The 20,877-nt window shown below is 45.0% G+C and overlaps 1 protein-coding gene and 1 long non-coding RNA gene across 4 annotated transcripts in view; one reads left to right on the top strand and one right to left on the bottom strand.

Moving 5' to 3' along the window:
• The window catches only part of LOC108542473 (uncharacterized), a 37,473-nt gene extending 35,368 nt beyond the window's left edge, over positions 1-2,105 (bottom strand). For 2 of the 3 annotated variants that reach the window (XR_001889285.1, XR_001889287.1), the window contains exon 1: positions 1,637-2,105. This is a non-coding gene — a long non-coding RNA (uncharacterized LOC108542473). The remainder of the gene's footprint in view (positions 1-1,636) is intronic. The other variant, XR_001889286.1, reaches the window with a different exon arrangement.
• Positions 1-14,991, top strand: part of PLEKHS1 (pleckstrin homology domain containing S1) — a 34,038-nt gene extending 19,047 nt beyond the window's left edge. The window contains exons 8-15 of the mRNA XM_017892510.1: positions 739-855; positions 2,921-3,040; positions 5,176-5,282; positions 5,776-5,985; positions 6,699-6,800; positions 8,083-8,218; positions 11,232-11,334; positions 14,956-14,991. Coding sequence (XP_017747999.1) covers positions 739-855; positions 2,921-3,040; positions 5,176-5,282; positions 5,776-5,985; positions 6,699-6,800; positions 8,083-8,218; positions 11,232-11,334; positions 14,956-14,981 — 921 coding nt within the window. The 3' untranslated portion in view covers positions 14,982-14,991. The remainder of the gene's footprint in view (positions 1-738; positions 856-2,920; positions 3,041-5,175; positions 5,283-5,775; positions 5,986-6,698; positions 6,801-8,082; positions 8,219-11,231; positions 11,335-14,955) is intronic.
• The last annotated feature ends 5,886 nt before the right edge of the window (positions 14,992-20,877 follow it).

Genomic DNA, 20,877 nt, shown 5'->3' with positions numbered 1-20,877 from the left:
TAGAAAAAAATTCTTCTGTGTTTTGTGAGAGAGCTAAAATACAGACACTTCAGACTTTTATTATTGTGATAGAGGGAGGAAAAGTTAACTGTGGCATTTTTAAGTAGTAGCTAGAACATAGTATTTTCCATCGTTGTTATTCAAGGTGCATGACAAGCTCCCTTTTGAATGATTAAGTCTAGGGCAGTTTCTATAAAATGTTTTCATATATCTTGCATTTTAATATAACATATCTTTCATGTACGTGCTTAGTAGTTTTACATTTTAAATTTATTTCAAAAGGGCCTCTGCTAATGTTCCCAAGTCCTTTCTCAGGGCAGACGTTTATAGATGGAACTTTGGCCCCTAGGTATCTTTTTTGACATGTTTTCTAGGTTGTTCCATGCTTACAGCAAAAGCCAAAGAGAAGGAGAAATCAAGGCATGTCTTCAAGTAGACTGAAATGATTAGAGCAAAGGGAACTGGGGCAGAGGGCATCAGAAAGAGACACAATTGAGAAGACAGGTGGAGGGAAACGCTGGCCATCTCTGAGGGTCAGGCTAAATGTCCTCAAGGGTTTAGAAACAGGAGAGAGACAAGTTCAGCTCTTTTCTTGGTGAGATAATGCTGGCAGGCCAGTGGCACGAATATTAGATCACTGTGGGGAAAGACGGGAGGCAAGGAGCACTGTAGAGAGGCTGCTGTTTCATTCCAGATGGAGATCAACCATGCCCTGACTGATTCCTATTTTGTGAGCAGGAGGAACTCTCATTGGGTAATAAAAGAACCCTCTTCTACCCCAGCCCTCTCTTTGGCCTTCCCAGCACATCGGAGGCTGTTGGTTCCAGCTCACCAAGAAATGGTCTCCAGGACATGGTAATGGGGCTCATTTCTTTCTCAGGACACCACACCTGGGAGTCAGCTAATGCTTAAAAAATCTTACCAATTAGCAATTGAATTTAACCATGCCCACCTTCCTCAAAGCCCGATGCACTATAAGAATGATTCTTAGCCCTGATGTTTATCCCATACCACAGATGAGCCTCACTCAGGGCTTGCCCTGAATACGTCTCAGCGTATTCATTGATTTTGGATGCTTTTGATATGCTTTGGGTATGCTAGTGTAAGACCCTTTGCTAAACCAAAACCTGGCTGGCAACTTCTTCCTTTCTTTCACACAGAGGGCACAGATCCCTCTGCCAAAAGATTTCCCAGACACCACCTATTTTCCGCCCATTCTGTCTGTACTCCTCAGGCAAAGGCCAAGTTTCTTGTTAATTTCCTCCCTTTACTTTGATCAGTCTTGCTTCTCATTCATTATAGCTATCACTTCATCCTCATTTCTAATGAAATCCATTTGAAGACATAAAATATAATGTAACCTGCCTCTTGAAAGCGACTTGTAATTGGACCTTCAGCTTTCTTGGATTTGCAATGTTCCCAACTTGGGATATTAGTCATAAACCTGCTGAGTGGTTTTGTCCTCTGGCACAGATACTATTTTGTCTCTTAAAGACTTATCCATTGACTTTGCCCTGTCCACATATACCAAGTACATCTAATGAGTCCTAGCCCCTTATTTTATCTAGTTGGTAGCTCTCCAACTATTTCGAAAGCTTTTTGTAGCATATCAAATTCACCATGCCAAAAACCTCACCTCAGTTCTTCATTTAGTGAGTAGAAACGGTGGTATGCAGCAGTTAGGAAGCTTCACCCTTTTGTGTAAGCACCTCTTGCTTTTCACTCATGATATCTCCTTTCCCCTAGAGATAACATTATTTGTCATCTTGCCTTTTCACACTATAGATCCAGTGATTTTTAAACTAGCTCGAGTTAATAGTACTATTTGCCTTGCTGGGTGGTGGTGGTACTGTTGGTTAAATTAAGTGGACTTCCTTTACCCCCAACTCAGCATGATCTGGCTCCATGAGCTTGGAGCCTAAAACATGGACAGAACTTAAACATACCTATATTTTAAAACTTGACTTTTTTCCTAGAGAACATTCAGGGTCTTTTCCAAACCCCCTGCTCTGAGGCATTGTTCTTGGTAATTTTTCTGCCATGCAAAGAAGCTACTTTAGTAGAATATTGTGTATCTATGGGGAGGGGAGGCAATAGTGGTTGAATCTAGATGGAAACCTATAATTCATACTATCACATGATCAACACAACCAAATTCTGTTGCTATGGAAACAATAGAAGTGTGTGAACAGAACACAAAAGAAAAATATGGAGCAGGAACAGGAAAGGTGCAGCGCCTTGATTCTGGGTTAATTACATTCTCAGATGGTATTGGATGATAATAGGAAAAAGATGAGGGTGGCAACTCCAGAGATTAGTGACTTAGAATACCACCCACAGGGCCGGTCATGGTGGCTCACGCCTGTAATCTCAGCACTTTGGAAGGCCAAGACAGGTGTATTACAAGGTCAGGAGTTTGACACCAGCCTGGCCAATATGGTGAAACCCCATCTCTACTAAAAAATACACAAAAATTAGCAATGCATGGTGGTGCGTGCCTGTATTCCCAGCTACTCAGGTGGCTGAGGCACGAGAATCACTTGAACCAGGAGGTGGAGGTTGCAGTGAGCCAAGATTGCGCGACTGCATTCCAGCCTGGGTGACAGAGTAAGACTCTGTCTCAAAAAAAAAAAAAAAAAAAAAAAAGAATACCACCCACAGGAGAAAACCACTTGTTCTGAGTGACTGTTCCAAATGGTAGAGAAAAAAAGCCTGAGTGCTATGCTTACATTTTTTCATCCTCAGTGGTGACCCAGACTCAAAAGGCAAGTTGAAGTTGTGTGAGCTTCTAGATGTAACCTTGGAAGACCCTCTGGTCTTTTTTAACCCCACTAATTTATTATGGGTTTTCCAGAATGCATGTGATTTAATTCTATCTCTTGCAAAGAAAAAGCAAAGCATTTTTATCTCTTTTCTTCAGCATTTAATGGAAAAAAGTTCTCCAGGATTTAGGCAAGCTCATCTACAAGATTTATCAGAAACCACTCAAGATGTGAAGGAAGAGAATTATTATCTTACTCCTCGAAGTATTCTTTTAGAGGTAAGTAACCCCTTCTTGTCCATTCATCATTTGTTTCTTTCACAAATATCTACTGAAACCCTGCCATGCACTTTTCGTGCAATACTAGGCTAGGGTCAGTGGGAACACAGAGGTAAATCAAATATAGATGACGTGCTCATGGCGCTGACACTTGACTAGGAGCCAGCTGTAATACAAGACAGAAGGGTTCTATGCTGAAGAGAGATGCTTATAAAATTCTAGGGGTGCATGAGCAATGGGAGGAGGAGATGACTTTCAAACAAAAAATCAGGAAGGTTTCAGGGATGAGATGACATTTGACCATACATGATGAGTAAAATTTGGATGTGGGGGATTGCCTTGAGGAGTCTTTCTGCATTCTTAGCAGAAAGAATAATGTGAGCCAAGGTGCTTGGGTGATCAGTTGTGTGCTGTGTATCAATCAGTCTATTGATCAGTTGGAGGCCCTTACTGAATGCCTTCTGAGCAGTAGTCACTGTACTGTACTGGGCATGGTGGCTAAAGTAATGAGCCTGACATCACCCTGCTTTCAGAGTGCATAGTCTTGTCAGTTACCACAGGATCATGCTGCACAAAAGACGTGGTCAGTATGCTCCGGAAGCAATAGAAAAAGAACAGATTTTCTGTCTCTACTAGAGTCAAGGAAGGCTTCCAGGATGAAGTGCCATTTGATACATGTATGGGGAATAGTTCAGTGAGGCTGCATCCTAGAGTGTGAAAGGCATAGTGGGAGATAAACAGAAGAAAAGAGCCAGCCCATGAAGGGTTCTGAATGCCAAGTTGACTTCATTCTGTACACAGCATAGAGGAAGTGATGGCTTCTGAGCTGGGAAGTATCAAAACCTGAATTATCCTCCATTAGTATTAACCCAGCAGCTATATCCGCCATGGACTATAGAGAGAAAAGAATGGAAGTGAGAGATAGGAAGACAGAATGGAGGGTGGCAATGCTGCATCATTTCCCAAACTGAGGGTTTTCCATAAGAGGGTAACATATGTTTATATAAAAGAAACATTCTAGGGTCAAATAAATTCTGGAAACACCCAGTTAAAATAAGTTAAACAAACTTCTTAGCAGAATTCTCAGAGCATTTAGTATGCTGTGGTGCACTGTAAATAGTCAAGTCAGATACAACACATGGTGTTTCCCAAGCTCCTTTGAGCACATAGTTCTTCTTTCACCAAAAGATTTTCACATTTTTGTTTCCTGGGATGCAGTCTTTTACGATAGTCCAGCCAACCAATCAGATGTGTATTGAGCATCAGTTAGAGGCCTGGCCTTTGCTAGGTACTTTATGATAGGCAAAGTCTAGTGAAGCAGACAAAACTAAGCTAAAAAGACAAAAAATAAATAAATAAGTACAAAACTATGCAATGGAAATTGAGAGAAAGGAGAGCTCTGCAGTAACTGAGGTGATCAGAGGGGGCTGTGGGACTTCAGCCAGGCCTGAACATGATTTCAGTAGGCAGGAAGGAAAGATGGCACTCTAGGTGAAGAAGACTGCATGAATATGGTGACAGAAGAGCACCATTTGCAGGGGGCCAATGGGAAGACTGGCTTGACTGGAAGGAAGGTTTCCATCATGGGTTAACGGTGAACTTAGGTAGGCCTTAGGGTTTCTGAGCAATCATCGCCACAAGTGACTCTCCTTGTTCTAAGGGGGCTATTGAGAGCTTCCTAAGGGCAGTATTTTCCTAGACCATTGTAGCGTCCCTGAAGCCACTTGGGCTGCCTGTGAGCACAGTAGCCTGAGACCAGCTTCACATTGTGTCAAAGTCTTTGACCCAGCCAAGTGCCATGATTCTATAGTAGAACTGATTGGGGAAATGCTTTCATGTCATTAAATGCCTAATGGTGAAACAGAAAGATAAATAGCAATTTAGTTTCAATAGAAATAACACTTGTGTCAGCCGCATGAGGGATCCAGGAGAAGAAAATTGACTTTGAGTCCTCCAGAAGCTTTGCTGGTTCAGTCTCACGGAGGTAAGGTTGGTTATTTCCCAAATGAGAACCATGTTCATCCACTGGAAACTGTACCTCTATGTCAGAGCCCAGAGCTGTTAACACTAGAAATAAGAAGGTACCTGACTTATCGGTAAACTGGGATTCTTACATCTATTCCTTTTATCTACAGTTGGATAATGTCATTGCTTCCAGTGATTCTGGTGAATCCATTGAAACTGATGGTCCAGACCAGGTCTCTGGAAGAATCGAGTGTCATTATGAGCCAATGGAATCCTAGTAAGTCAAAGTGCCATTTAAAAATTTGATTTTTGCTCATTTGCTGTTATGGAATAATGACTGTCCGTTTATTTCAATAGTTGATATACTGATGCCAAACATTACCACAGACCAGGTTCCACATATTATTCCGTCATCTCAACACACAAAAATGAGGGAGTCATGTCTCTACCCACAGAAAACCACCAATGACACCCTCAGGACCCTTTCCGTCTCCTGAGGAAGTCACCTTCTATACTTTGCATTTATGTCTCTCACACTCTCGCTTCTGTCCTCCAAACACTGTAAAGGGTCATTTCGATTCCATATCCATTTTTAGAAGGAAAGTTTGTTGGATTTGAATCTATCTGTGGCTGTGATTCTGATAGTTGGACATACTTCAAGACCTTGCTAGTCTTCACACGGCTGTTAGCTACTGAAATCTGACACACACAGGGGAACACTGTAAAAACATGTGCTAAAATAGGGCTTGTTTTAACTTCTTATACTCTAGTTTTTTCAAAGAGACATCCCACGAGTCTGTGGATAGCAGCAAAGAGGAACCCCAGACCCTTCCAGAGACCCAGGATGGGGGCCTCCACCTGCAAGAACAAGGCTCAGGAATTGATTGGTGTCTTTCCCCTGCCGATACGGAAGCGCAGACCACAAATCACCAAAAGGGGTCATCCTCACTAACTGTTGTGCAATTGTCTATATTAATCAAGTAAAGTTCTAATTTCTAAAACTTTATGGGCCCTAAGAGCAAGGCAGGCTCCCTCCCACTTTTTTTTTTTTTAACTTAGAATTAAATTTTAAAGCCATTCCTAAAATCTCCAAGTCAGCCAAAACTTGACCATCTTCTCCCGTCATTGATGTTGTGGCCAAGGAGAGGGGATGATAGAGCTGAAGTAAAGCAGTCCCTGGGGCTGGGGTGGCATTTCCAGCTATTTTAAAATTCCCCTTGGCTAGTCTCCCAAGACTTCGGATCCACACCGATCTGAATAGCATGTCAGTCAGTTTTCCCATGAGTGTAATTATGGGCATGCAAGTTGCATGAGGCTTAGTTATAGACCAGGAGGGGGTTATTTAGGCTTTAAGTGATACCAAGAGCATTTGGTATGATTGACGTAATTTTAACTGTTTTCCGTACCTTCTTCTATGGAATCATTTCCAGCAGAGAAATATGCAGACTGGCCTGATGTGGACAGTTATATAACCAACTTAGTCCATTTTCCCTCCGTTCCCATAGTCTACCATCCACTACCACACCCCAAGAGGATTTTTCAGTAACTTAAATTTATATTATTCTCCAAATGTTTTGGACCTTTACCTGTACAATATCATCTCAGAAATAGAGGCCAAAAGTCTACTCAGAAAGTACAGTTGAGAGCCAGGGCCAGTTGTCTGATGTGACTTTTACAAATGTCTTGTTCATAGTAATATCCCTGATGAAAGCCAAGTGGAGAAACTGAACATTTTCCTTTCTCCTCCTGATGTCATCAACTATCTTGCTCTCACAGAAGCCGCAGGACGGATATGGTAGGTTGGAGATTTGACTGTAGATTATAAATTGGGCTGGAAGCTTTGAAGAGAACAATTACATCTTGAAACAGTGTATTTGGCAACACTGACTAGGGTTGGGTGGTCAGGAAGCTTGGACTGTTGTCTTGCTGTTGTTACAAAAGTCTTGGAGGTAGAAATCAGGGTCTTGTTGTGCAGGAAAGTCAGCTGGGAGGTGAGAGGGGGGAATAATAGGACCCAAAAGTTCAGGAAGCAGCCATTTCTGACTCCTTGAAGGAGGAAGAATGGGCAGGGATACAGATGACCCAAGGACATCATTTCCAATCACTGTGCAATGAGTATTTGATGAATGAGAGAAATTAGTGAAGTTAGCAGGAATCAGAGGCCTAAAAGAAGAAAGCATATCAGCTTCTAAGACTTCCAGACACAAGGTTAAAAACAACAACAACAACAACAACAACAAAAAACAAACTGCTAGTCACAGACACAGACACAAAAGACTGTGTGGCAGAGAATTTTCTTAAAGCAATCACTGTCTATTTGATACGGCATTTTAAAAAAGACTTTGTAATTTATTTTGATGGAAGATTACATCTTCGTAAGAGAAGAAAGCTCTTTAATGTAAACACTACACAATAGTTGTCTTATAAGTTCTAAGAAGGGAGGAACCACACCTTCCATTTTTTTAAAATAGTCCACAATCTAAGGCTCAATACACACTTGACCGAAACTGTGGACTCCTCCGTAACTGAGCTGCTTCATTCCTTAATTCATTTATTTGTTCATTAGATATTCATTGTGTAATCATTACACCCTCACTTCCAACAAACGCTGAGCCGTCTTTCTTTACTTGGAACCATGGGGTTTTAAAAATTAAAAAACAAAACAAACAAAAAGATGACATCATACTTCTGGGGTCATGTACCCTGGTTAAAAAAAAAAGACAGCCACACAAACAAGTCAATGTAAAATGCATTTTATTTAAAAATGTAACAAATCAGGTACTCACACAATGTAATACAAGTCCAGGGGTAGGGGAAATGAATTATAGCAGAGGAATGGGATGTAGGATTTTATGGGCCTTTGTAAGGGTGGTATAATTTGAGCTGGGCTTTGGAGGAAGGGTTAGGCTCCTGTAGCAGTGACAGAGGAAACAATATTCTAAACAGATGGAGATAGTCTACTTCAGAGGTGGTGCCACGTGACCTAGAATCAGGACTCCCTGTAGACTCCACGCGTGCCCTGCCCTCCTGGCCAGCGGAGCCTCACACTGGTGTTGAATGTTGTATTCCCCCTGCAGCGTGTCTCAGTGGGAAGGCCCCCCACGTCTGGGATGCATATTTTGCCATGGAGATCATCTTTTGGCAGTGAATGGCCTGAAGCCCCAGAGCCTGGACGAGGTCTCCTTGTTTCTCACCCGGTCCATCCAGAAGGAGGTGAGTTGTACTGACCAGCCCTGAACAGGGCAAATCAGTACCAGAAGGAAAAAGGTCTTAGATGGAGTCTGAGAGGTACCCTGAGTATAAATAAGGCTCCTCATTCTTCCACCACCAAGTGCAAATAACAGAATGTTCTTTCAGGACTCTTTCAGGATTCTTTCATATCAAGTAGCATTTGGAGAAGGCACTGGGCTAAGAGACACAGCACCTGGGTTCAGGACCTCAGATCGGAGTGATGTAGCAAAAAGAGCTTGCATGCAATCAGACTGGTGCAGGGATTCCAAACCAGCTCCTTCAACCAATTTGTGCCTCAGTTTTCTTTTCTGTAAAATTATGGCTAATGATGGTGCTGGTTGTTGGATAATTAAATGAGGTAATATGTGTAACGTGCTTACAAAGGTGACTGGCACATATTAGGTAATCAGTAAAGTTACCAGTTACTTTTACTTCTACTACAATTGACCATGGAATGCTACTCAAGCCCATTTTTTAAGCCTCAGTTTCCTCATCTCAGAAATCATCACAGCCCTAACTTCCTCATAGAGTATTGCAAGAATTAAACATAATATGTGGTGCTGGGCATGGTGGCTCACACCTGTAATCCCAGCACTTCGGAAGGCCAAGGCAAGAGGATCAATTGAGCCCAGGAGTTCAAGGTTACAGTGTGCTATGATTGCACCACTGCACTCCAGCCTGAAAGACAAAGCGAGACCCTGTCTCAAACGAAAAACAACAACAAACCAACCCTAATATATGGGTATGTTGTTTTTTCATGGACTAGCTATTGTCCTGCATGTCACTGCAGTCTTCATGTGTTAATTCCTTCCCTGGTCTACTTTTCTTTCTCACTAGCCCTGTGACCTTAGGAAATTCACTGCCTTCTCTGGACTTCAGCTTATTCTCACTAAAGTGAGAAGCTGGTTTTCAGACTGTACTTCTTACATCCCTAGGATGGAGCTGAAAGGAAAGGAGAGGAAAGAGAGAGTATGCTGGGTCTTCAACCAGAGAAGCTCACATTTATCTTTTATCTTTTATGAAAAAAGATTAGTCCAAAATGTTGGACTTTCCTGTTAGCTTTCCTTAAGAAACAGTTCTTTGGCTTCAAATTTCTGAAAACCATTGTATTAGATGATTTCCAAATTTCTTCTAGCTCTGGGATTTTTGTGATTGTGTAGCATATCTATATTAAGAACATGTCTTATCTCTTCTGCAATACGTAATAGTCCTGTTGGTCATACAAATTGTGCTATCCCTATTACTCATTACCCTAAATGAGTAATCCCAGGAGGATAAGTGAGTTGTCTAAGATACATAACTAGTTAGTGGCAGAGCAAGTACACATTCATTCACTTTCTATTTATTGAGCTTCTACTGGGTGCTAGATACTGTGCTACAAAAATGGCCTCAGCCTGAGCTTAAGAAGCTCACAGATCAGTGGATGAAGCAGACATGTTTTGTGCTACTTGCAATACAATGTGTGCCCTGAGATATGAACACAGGGCCACAGGATCACAGAGGTAGAATGGAGTAAATCTATATGAAGGAGGTCAGGATGGTGTCTCAAAGAAAGTGGTGTTTGGCTTGGGTTTTGAAGACTGGGTAGGAGAGTGCATGGCAGAAAAGAAGTAGATTTCAGGGCCCCAGTCCAACAATCTGGTACCTATAGCACATTTTCTCTGCCAAAGATCCACACTGGGCTGGGCATGGTGGCTCACACCTGTAACCCCAGCACTTTGGGAGGCTGAGGTGGGCGGATCATGAGGTCAGGAATTCAAGACAAGCCTGGCCAATGTAGTGAAACCCCCATCTGTACTAAAAATACAAAAAAATCAGCCAGGCATGGTGGCGGGTGCCTGTTATCCCAGCTACTTGGGAGGCTGAAGCAGGAGAATCGCTTGAACCCAGGAGGCGGAGGTTGCAGTGAGCCGAGATTGCACCATTGCACTCCAGCCCGGACAGTACGAGACTGTTTCAAAAAAAGAAAAAAAAGGATCCACATACACTGGGACCAATATAAGCTTCTGAACTCTTCTGAAAGTTACCAAACACTACTACTCTGACCCAAAGATCCAGGCATTAATTCAGAAGCCAGGAAAAGGGTCTTTGCCTGTGAGCAGATCTAGGAACTGTACCTAGGTGTTGCTGACTGCAGTTTATCCTGACTGCCTTTCCAGACTGTGTAGTCATTGCATAGGAAGGGGGCAACTGCATTTCTCTTGTGCTTGTTCTGCCTTCCCTTTCTAATCGATAACAGCTCCTACATGCTACTGAGAAATATGCAGTATCCATCTTCATGATTATCTGGAAGATCAGAAAATTCCTTTACTTTCCCACCGCCACCATTCCTGACTTCTTTCTTGGTATTGACGGGTATCCACTGCTCTTTTAACATTCGAACACATGGTCCCTGGAAGGAAAACGAATATTGGAAAAGGGAGATGTGGAAGCAAAGGAAGAACAGCCATTGGCCCTTGTTGTTTTAAAGTGCTTGAGTCAATCCCATTTACTCTCCTTCCTGTTACTCTACGGATGAGGGAATTGGAGGTTGGGGTGGGAATGGGGCAGGGATTGAGAGGGGAGAGAACTGAGATTTTCAAAGGAAAGGGAGGTGTGTGCAGGGGAAGGACATGATAGGTTGCAGGAGAAACTGATCAAGTTTCAGTTTCCTCCCAATCTTGTCCGGATGAGTCCTGTCTGGTGGTTTCATTTTGATTCACTTGTTTCAAGAGGTCTTTTAATTATTGGTGCAATTGGACCCCTGAGAGCACTATCAATGCTACCTGGATCCTTCCTTAAAAGCTCAGGCCCATGGATGCCAGAAAATAAATATCCACCTTCCACCCAAGTAGCCAAGTAAGTCATCCCTGTCTTCTTCTGGCCCAGATATTACAGTTCACTGCAGGACTTTCTTCAAAACCAGCTCCCAAGGGCATTAATGAGGACAGATTGGGAAGCGACAATCTGAAAGATAATCTTCAGTCATTTAACTTTCTTCTTTCTTGTGTTTCAGAAGTTAAAGCTTACCATCGGCAGGATCCCAAATTCAGAGACATTCCATGCTGCATGCTGTACGTGTCCCTCAAAATGCCAAAGTGCTACACCTTCTCAGCTGGGTAAGCCTGGACTGCACAGGGCTCTCAAGAGGAGTCCGGCCATTAAAAAGAGCCAGCAGAAAGGATCCAGGCAGTAACGCACCCCAGACCCATGGCAGCAGAACCAGGATGGAGCCGGGACTGTCCAGCTCTGCCACCCGCTGCTGCCATGTGATAGGAGACAGTCGGCACGCCCCTCTGAATTTCTGCATCTGCATCTTAACAATGGGGATGACTATTCCCTCTCTGGTTATTGCATCAGAGACGTTAAGAGGGTCACATGACATGATTGGAGGACCTGGGGGAAATGGAAGGCCTTATTATCTCAGCTATTGTCCCAAACACCACAGACACAGATTGGGTCCATCCCTCACGTAATACATGCTGTGTTCTGTGAGGATGTGGTCCACACAATTCCTTCCTTGTTAAAGGACATACAGTTGCAAATACTCACTGCAAGAAGGCAAGATTCCCAAGGGAGATGTGATACCCGATCAGGCTTCCCAAACACCTCCTTCCCAACACCTCCTTCCCAGACACCTCCTTCCCAACACCTCCTTCCCAGACACCTCCTTCCCAACACCTCCTTCCCAGACACCTCCTTCTCAGGACACCTCCTCTCATGACACCCTCCTTTCCCAACACCCTCCTTCCCCGACACCTCCTCCCCGACACCTCCTTCCAGACACCTTCCTCCCAACATCCTCCTTCCCAGACACTCCTGTCTCATGATACCTCCTTCCCAGGAACACCTCCTTCCCAACACCCTCCTTCCCAGACACCCTCCATTCTCAAGACACCTCCTTCCCATGGACACCTCCTTCCCATAACCTCCTTCCCAGACACCTCTTTCCCAGATACCTCCTTCCAACACCTCCTTCCCCGACACCTCCTTCCCAACACCTCCTTCCCATACACCTCCTTCTCCCAGAGCATCTCCTTCCCAACACCTCCTTCCCCAGGACACCTTCTTCCCAACATCTTCCAAACACCTCCTCCCAACACCTCCTTCCCCAGACACCTCCCTTCCGCAACACTCTCCTTCCCAGACACCTTCTTCCCAACATCTTCCCAAACACCTCCTCTCCCATACACCCCTTCCCAGACACCCCTCCTTCCCAACCCTCTTTCCCAGACATCTCCTCCCAACACCTGCCTCCCAGGACACCTCTCCCAAACTTCCAACACCCCCCTTCCCAAAACCTCCTTCCCAGACATCCTCGCTCCGCAACACCTTCCCCAAACACCTCCTTTCCCAGGACAACCTCCTTCCCAACACCTCCTTCCCAGGACCACATCCCTGCCCAGACACCACCTTCCCAGACACCTCACCTCCCCCACATTCCAACACCCTCGCTTCCCAGACACCTCCTTCTCAGGACACCTCCTTCCCAGACCACTCCTTCCCAGGACACTCCTTCCCACACCTCCTTCCTCCGACACCTCCTTCCCAACACCTCCTTCCCCAACACCTCCCTCCCAACACCTCCTTTCCCAGACACCTCCTTCCCAACACCATTCTTCCCAGACATCTCCCTTCCCAACACCTCCTTCCCAGACACCTTCTTCCCAACATCTTCCCAAACACCTCCTTCCCAACACCTCCTTCCCAGACACCTCCTTCCCAACACTTCCTTCCCAGACACCTTCTTCCCAACATCTTCCCAAACACCGCGCTGTCCCAATCTAACCTCTCTTCCCAGTATTAGCCTCCTTCCCAGATCTCAATTACTAATACTCTCATAGCAGCCTCCTCTCACAGACCACGGCCTTTCCTCAAACTATCCTTCCGCAAGTCCCCCTTCCCAAAACACCTCCATGTTCCCGAGGACACGCGTCTTCTTCCCAGATCAATCGCTTCTCTTAACCAACACAACTTGCCCAAAACACTCTGCGCTTCCCAGCAACACTCCGTTCCCAGGACAAACACTACTGGGTTCCCATCGATCACCTCCTTCTCAAGGAGCATTATGCATCCCTTCCCAGACACCTCAGACTTACACCAGGGACATCTCCTTCCCAGACAACCTCGCTTCCCAGGAGAGGGCACCTCCTCCCAGGGACCACCTCCTTCTCAGACACCTCCATTCCCAGACACCTCCTTCTTCAGGATATCGCGCCTTCCCAGACAAGCACTCACTTCCCAAACACCTTCCCAAACACCTCCTTCCAGAACCTCGCTTCCCAGACACCTCCTTACTTGCGAACAGACCTCTTCTTCGCAGACACCTCTTCATTCTCAGTATACATGCTCACTTCCGCAGACAGCTCGCTTCCCAACACCTTCCTTCCCCAGACACCTCCTTCCAACACCTCCGTTCCCAGACCACCCTCGCTTCTCAGACACCTCCTTCCCAGAACTCCTTCTCAGACAAGCTCTCCTTCCCAGACATGCCTCCTTCCCAGACACCTCCTTCCCAGAACCTGCCTTCCCCGACACCCTCCTTCCCAACACCTCCTTCCCAGACACCTTCTTCCCAACACCTTCCCAAACACCCCCTTCCCAAACACCTCCTTCCCAGACACCTCCTTCCCAACACCTTCCCAAACACCTCCTTCCCAGAACCTCCTTCCCAACAGCTCCTTCCCAGACACCTCCTTCCCAACACCTTCCCAAACACCTTCCCAAACACCTCCTTCCCAACACCTCCTTCCCAGACACCTCCTTCCCAAAACCTCCTTCCCAACACGTTCCCAAACACCTCCTTCCCAACACCTCCTTCCCAGACACCTCCTTCCCAGACACCTCCTTTCCAAGCAAGCACCTCCTTCCCAAACAAACACCTCCTTCCCAAACACCTGCCTCTCCTCAACCCCACAGGTTAGAGTGCTGAGACAGAGGGGCCTTTTGGATTCAATAAGTATCTTGTTCTCTTAAAGACCCAGCCACTATTTTACAAGTCGCAGCAGTTTTAGGTCATATGCAGCTAAGATCAGCTTGCTCTACAAGCGATAATATCTCTACTTAGCACTTCAAGGTTGAAAGTTCTTCACTAATGGATCCATTGACTAATTGATCCTGGAAGGCCAAAGGAATAAAATTCTTTTTTATAAATAGGAAAACAAAGGCAGACAGCTAAAGCACTAATCAAATTGGGGATTGTTAGAACTAAAACAGGCTTCAGAGAGAGGATTTTACCATGCTGTTGTTTCACATGGTAGAAATCAAGGCCCAGAGCGATGAAAGGCATACCCTCTTTGTTTCTCCAAGTTTCATAACCGTTCAGTTGCAGAACCAAGAATCTAAAACCAGCTCCGGGAAACAAATGTCCTGTTGCCAGCCTCATATTTGGGCTTGGATTTGAAAATACCTTCAGCACTTAGAAGAGACATTCAAATACATTTCATTTCCTGTTATCCAGATTGTTCAGAAAGTATTAAAAATTTTTCATTTACATGCTGATATGGTTTGGATCTGTGTCCCTAACAAATCCCATGTTGAGTTGTACTCCCCAGTGTTGGAGGTGGAAGCTGGTGGGAGGCAACTAGATCATGATATCATGGGAGTAGATTTCTCGTGAATGATTTAGCATCATCCCCTTGGTGCTATTCTCATGATAGTAAGTTCTCATGAGATCTGGTTGTTTAAAAGTGTGCAGCACCTCCCCGCTCACTCTTTTCCTTCTGCTCCTGCCATGTAAGATGCCTGCTCCATCTGCCACAAGTGAAAGCTTCCTGAGGCCTCCCCAGAAGCAGATGCTGCCATGTTTCCTGTACAACCTGCAGAACTCTGGGCCAATTAAACCTCTTTTTTATAAATTACTCGGTCTTGGGGATTTCTTTATTTAATGTGAGAATGAACTAATATGTATGCCCTTTTGGATCTACTGTTTCTATAAATTTATCCTACAGAAATACACATATACACAAAGATACATGTAAAAACAAATAGTTTACTGCAGCATTGTTTGTAATAATAAAAATCAGGCCGGGCGCGGTAGCTCACACCTATAATCCCAACACTTCAGGAGGCCAGGACAGGTGGATCACCTGAGGCAGAGAGCTCAAGAACAACCTGACCAACATGCGGAAATCCCATCTCTACTAAAAATACAAAACTAGCTGGGCATTGTGGCGCTTGTCTGCAATCCCAGCTACTTGAGAGGCTGAGGCAGGAGAATCACTTGAACCAGGAAGTGGAGGTTGCGGTGAGCCGAGATCATGCCATTGCACTCCAGCCTGGGCAACAAGAGCGAAACCCCGTCTGAAAAAAAAAAAAAAAAATCATTGAGTATTGCTTAATTCTGATTTCATATCATTGAACACTAGAGATGTTAAAATGTTCAGCATGCACAGTTCCGTAAAATTGTTCTTGATGTATTGAGAATGAAAGAATCAAGTTGTATAACAGGATAACATCATCCCACTTTTGTACAAATAGATGTTTGGTGTTTGTGTGTATGTATGTGTATATATCAAATTTCTTCAACCCTCGCTAGGGTGAGAGGTCCGTACCTCCCAGGGCTATTGTGAGGTTTCCTTGTAAGTACATTGCCTGATCAGGAGTAAACACTCCACAGGTGTTCCTTGTGCCACTGTTGCTCTACATGCTTTCTTTTTTTTTTTTTAATTAAAACTTAGAATCAAATTTTTAGTAAGAATTATCTCTGAGAAATATGATCAGGGCTGGCCATGGGAAGAGAGGCATTTCTGTAATGTTTGAATACTTGTTTTGCAATGAACATATGTCACTTTTATAATACAAAAATACAAGTGTGGGAAAAATATATATATGTATATATATACTTTGTTTTTTGAGACTGAGTCTCGCTCTGCCATCCAAGTTGGAGTGCAGTGGCGTGATCTCAGCTCACTGCAACCTCTGCCTCCCAGGTTCAGGCGATTCTCCTGCTTCAGCCTCCTAAGAAGCTGGGATTACAGGCACCAGCCACCACACTCGGCTAATTTTTTTGTACTTTTAGTAAAGTACAACTTTTTTTTGTACTTTTAGTAGAGATGGGGTTTTGCCATGTTGCCCAGGCTGGTCTTGAACTCCTGACCTCAGGTAATCCACCCGCCTCAGCCCCCCAAAGTACTGGGATTACAGGCATGAGCCACCGTGCCTGGCCACATGTACATATTTTTTAAACCTTCAGAAATAAGAAGCCGAGCCACCACAATGAAAGAAATTTTAAAACCCTCCAGGTAAAACCACCTGGCAACCAACGGTGTGGGTGGATACACTGCTTTGAAGCCCAAAGATCCTTCCCTGGGCCTGCTCTGAAGCCACACCACCACACCAATAAATGCGAAACGGAGGCCACTGGACAAACCTTACCCACCAGTCTTTCCATCCCCTCAATGAGGCAAAGAACAGCGGGAGGCCTCAGGAGTTGAATCATTGACATGGCTCAAGGAAATGCCGGGCCCAGAACACAGAACTCCTGGCTCCCAATCCCATGCTCTTCCAGCCCAGGATAGGGAGATCAGTCAGCCTGCCCTCGGCCCTCTCTTAATCCCAAAACTTTCCTCCGACATCAGGGCCAGCTGGGGTCCTTGTTATAAGGATCCTGCTCTGGGGGCTTCTCTCACATGAGGAGTTTGTTCTCAAGGAAAATCTCAGGGCAGATTCCAAGGTTCCCCCAACTGAAAGATTCTGATTCCACAGATCCAGTATGGGACCCTAATAACTGCATTCTAGCAGCCACCTTCCCTGAAGGGGATCTCACTGCAAGTGGAACACGGAACATACACTGGGGAGCACTGTCCCTGGGGTCCCATGGAGAGGCACGTGAGTCCTCCCGAGAGGCTGCAGAATGTGGAGGATGCACATTATTGAGGGAAGAAGGCCCACAGTTTCCAATAGTTCTGAAAGAGGTTAATGACTGTCACCCTCTCCCCACCTGCAAAAAGGCTTGATTCCTGAAGGGAGAAGCCTGGCTTTCACTCCTTGCTATCTGCTACTTAGGGAAGGGTACAACCAGTGCCTGGAGGAGCTGGGCACCGCCCCATGCTGTTGTGCAGTTGAGGTGGAGAAAGGAGCCCACAGCTTTGGCTTCAGCAAAGCCACTTCTGCCTGCCGCTCCTCAGGGCCTGGGTTCACTCCTCTATGCCTCCCCTTTCCCAGGGCTGGGCGCTACGCTTCCCCAGGGGTCCACTGAGGCTCTTTCTCCTGTTAACGGGAGTGGCTCCAAGGGAAGCTCATGACCAAACTGGCCCCAAAGCCCAGTCATCAAGCCATTGTCTCAGACCTCAGCTTTCAGGGCCCTTTCTGCTGCACAGCTAAGAAAAGAAAGGTACAGGACAGGCTGCTGGGAGATGCAGACAGTTCCCAGGCCGGGGCTAGAAAAACACTTGTGCCTAGTATGTGTATAATTCTGCCAGAGCTAGGAGGGTGGGACAGACCCTCCTGACACACTGCCCACCACAGCCACGCCCACACCCACCCTCAGTACCTTCTGCCACCTGTGATCTTTCCCCTTCCAGAGCTGCCCTTGATATTTGTCGCAACCTGGTTCTAGGTGGGTGAATGTGGGGCCGGGGACTGCAAAGTGATTGGCCCAGCTTTCCTGCCAAGATGGCCTTGTCTGGTAGATTTCTGGAGGAAAGGAGGTCATGAGAATGGACTGGAGCAATTCTTGACCATCACATACTCGGCTCAAATCTGGTGCAGCCCTTCAGTCTTGCTGGAGAAGAAAGCAGAGCCCAGACGTGTGGAGATACTGGCCTGGGCTTCTCTGGCTCCATGCCATGCCTCCACCTCGCAGGCCAACACCTTCCCTGCACTCACACTTCTCAGCAGGGCTTCTGGAGGTACCACCTCTCTGGCCTGCTCTCCCTTCCAAATGGTTGCCTTATGCATCCAGAACCGGCCACAGAGGGAGTCTATATATGTCCACTTTGTTCTCTTGGCTGAGGATGCAAACCCTTCAGAGTGAAATCTTAAAAGCTGCTGGTAAGATATGGAATGAATGCACAGGGCCAAATACATGCATCCTTACTTGAAGCTGTCAACATGTGAGTGTAGATTCCAGGAAGGTATTCTTCTCTACCTAGAGAATGAGCCACTGTACATTCAATATATGTACCTAAGTGTATGTGTGTGTATATATCAACAGGGAGTGGAGAGGACAGGTGGAGAATCACAATAATTCTTTGATACGCTAAGATGATGGTGCACCATGATCCCCCCACCTCCATCCCATTTCTCTCCAGAGCTTGTGCCAAGTGACTTTCCCTTGAGATAAGAGGAATTTAAAGTATCATAAACAGGCCCAGAGGGAGAGGGTGTTCAGATTCAGCTGGATTAACTCAGTTCTTCAGTGAAGTTGAACTTGGTGGATATGCAAAATATGTGTTTTACAGAAAAAGCTCCTTAAAATGCCTGCGTTAATAAAACCTTTGTCTAACGATCAAGAATCTGGTAGGACTTAGGAGCCGTTCTCCATATCAACTCTGGTTAGATAGTTCTAGAAAATGAAGGGAGGTTTTAAGGGGCACCCTTGCAGTCACAGCACTGGGTTCTGGAGCTGTGCTGCCTCATATGACAGCCACTAACTTCATGTGGCCATTTAACTGTAACTAATGCAAATTACATAAAATTTAAAATTCAGTTTCTCAATTGCACTAACCACATTTGAAGTATTCAATAACCCTATGTGGCAATCTGGTACTATGTTAGATGGCAGAGATGTGAAATATTTTCATCATCACAGAAACTTCCAGAGGCCAGCACTGATCCAGAGTATTAAGCCCCCCAAGAGGAGAATAATTCACATCTTTCTTATTCAACACCATATTCCTAGCATATAAATACAGGGCATGGTGCATAACAAGTACTCAATAAGTATATGTTAAAAGAAGGAATGTTGTGTTAAATACTAATTCACAAACCTTGTTCATAAATCGGTATTTATTAACTGCATCTGACCCCAGCACTCCCTGCCCCCGCTCCCCACAAAAAATGTTATCAGAGTCTTTCCAGTGTGAGGCTAATAACTTTATTTTTATTTATTTATTTATTTTGGTCTGGGGTCAGATGCAATTAATTGAAAACCAAGTTATGGGCCTTTTTTTTTTTTTTTTTTTTTTTTTTTTTGAGATAGCATCTTGTTCCTCTCACCCAGGCTGGAGTACAGTGGCAGGATCTTGGCTCACTGCAGCCTTGACTTCCCAGGCTTGAGCGATCCTCCCACCTCAACCTCCTGAGTAGCTGGAACTATAGGCACACACCACTGCACCTGGCCAATTTTATGTGGGTGTTTTTTGTAGAGATGAGGTCTCACTACATGGCAGGCTGGTGTCGATCTCCTGGGCTCAAGTGATTCGCCTGCCTCAGCCTCCCAAAGTGTTGGGATTACAGGCATGAACCACCATGCCGGGACTTTTTAATGTAAGCTTTTTTTTCAACAATTAAGAGATTTCTAAGGTTCCTATGCAGTAGTTAATAGGCTTGGTGCTGTTATGGGGACACAAAAGAAATAGAAGATCTAAAACTCTCTTAAAAAGAGCTTACTACATGGTAAGGAAGAGAGAAATTGAGCATACCATGATCTTTTGTTTACCTGATATCATTTGAGATGGCACTATTCTGTAAGTTTAATTTTTAGCTTATATGAATCAATCTTTCTAAAATTTCTTAACACTTTCCTGCATTCTTAAACTCCTCCCACTCAGGGACATGGTTATGGGCATTCTAAGTATCTACCACACTCTAAATATTTCCTCCGGAGTACTGAGCTGCAGGGGACTATTTTCCCCTATGCCAATTGATCCTAGACTGCTTTGTTTATGCTGTGGGCTGCAAAAGCAGAGGATGCAGCTTGTTCTAACCATACACACCAGGAGTCGATAGGCTTTGAGTATGGGTCCAAGAGGTTTTATGAGTAAAGATGTTGGTTCTTAATCCAGGGGTTCTGTGACACTGATTTGGAGTTCTCAGTTGCCTTGGTGCTAGTGGCGGTGGTGGCGGTGGAGGTATTGCCATTTGCTTGCCTCTTGGCTCTCAAGTATGTTCTGGATAGGTGAGACCACCAGAAAAATAATTAGAGGCAGAGTAAAATTACTCTCCAAGAAAAATCAGAGGACAATGAACTGTCAAACTGCATGGTGACAGCAGAGTTCAGAAAGGAAGGAGATCGTGATGGAACAAAGTCAACCATGACTAACGTGCGGTGAGTGCCTTCTATCTGCCAGGCAATATTCAAACACTCTACTGACTCTAAAACAGCCCTGTGTGCTGGGTGCAGTGGGTCATGCCTGTAATCCCAGCACTTTGGGAAGCCAAGGCGGGTGGATCACTTGAGGTCAGGAGTTCAAGACCAGCCTGGCCAATATGGAGAAACCTCGTCTCTACAAAAATACAAAAATTAGCTGGGCGTCATGGTGGGCGTCTGTAATGCCAGCTGCTCAGGAGGCTGAGGAAGGAGAATTGTTTGAACTTGAACTCAGGAGGCAGAGGTTGCAGTGAGCCTAGATAGCACCATTACGCTCTAGCCTGGGCAACAGAGCGAGACCCTGTCTCGAAAAAAACAAAAACGAAAACAACATAAAACAAAAAACAGCCCTGCAAGACCAGGACTCTCACTGTCCCTGGGTTTCAGATGGGGAGACAAAGGACAGAGA

Source organism: Rhinopithecus bieti, unplaced genomic scaffold, assembly GCF_001698545.2.
Source record: "Rhinopithecus bieti isolate Rb0 unplaced genomic scaffold, ASM169854v2 scaffold_21201, whole genome shotgun sequence".
In the NCBI taxonomy this organism is placed as follows: Eukaryota; Metazoa; Chordata; class Mammalia; order Primates; family Cercopithecidae; genus Rhinopithecus; species Rhinopithecus bieti.
The sequence above is the reverse complement of the archived record's forward strand: the minus strand, read 5'-3'. Positions and strand labels throughout refer to the sequence as shown.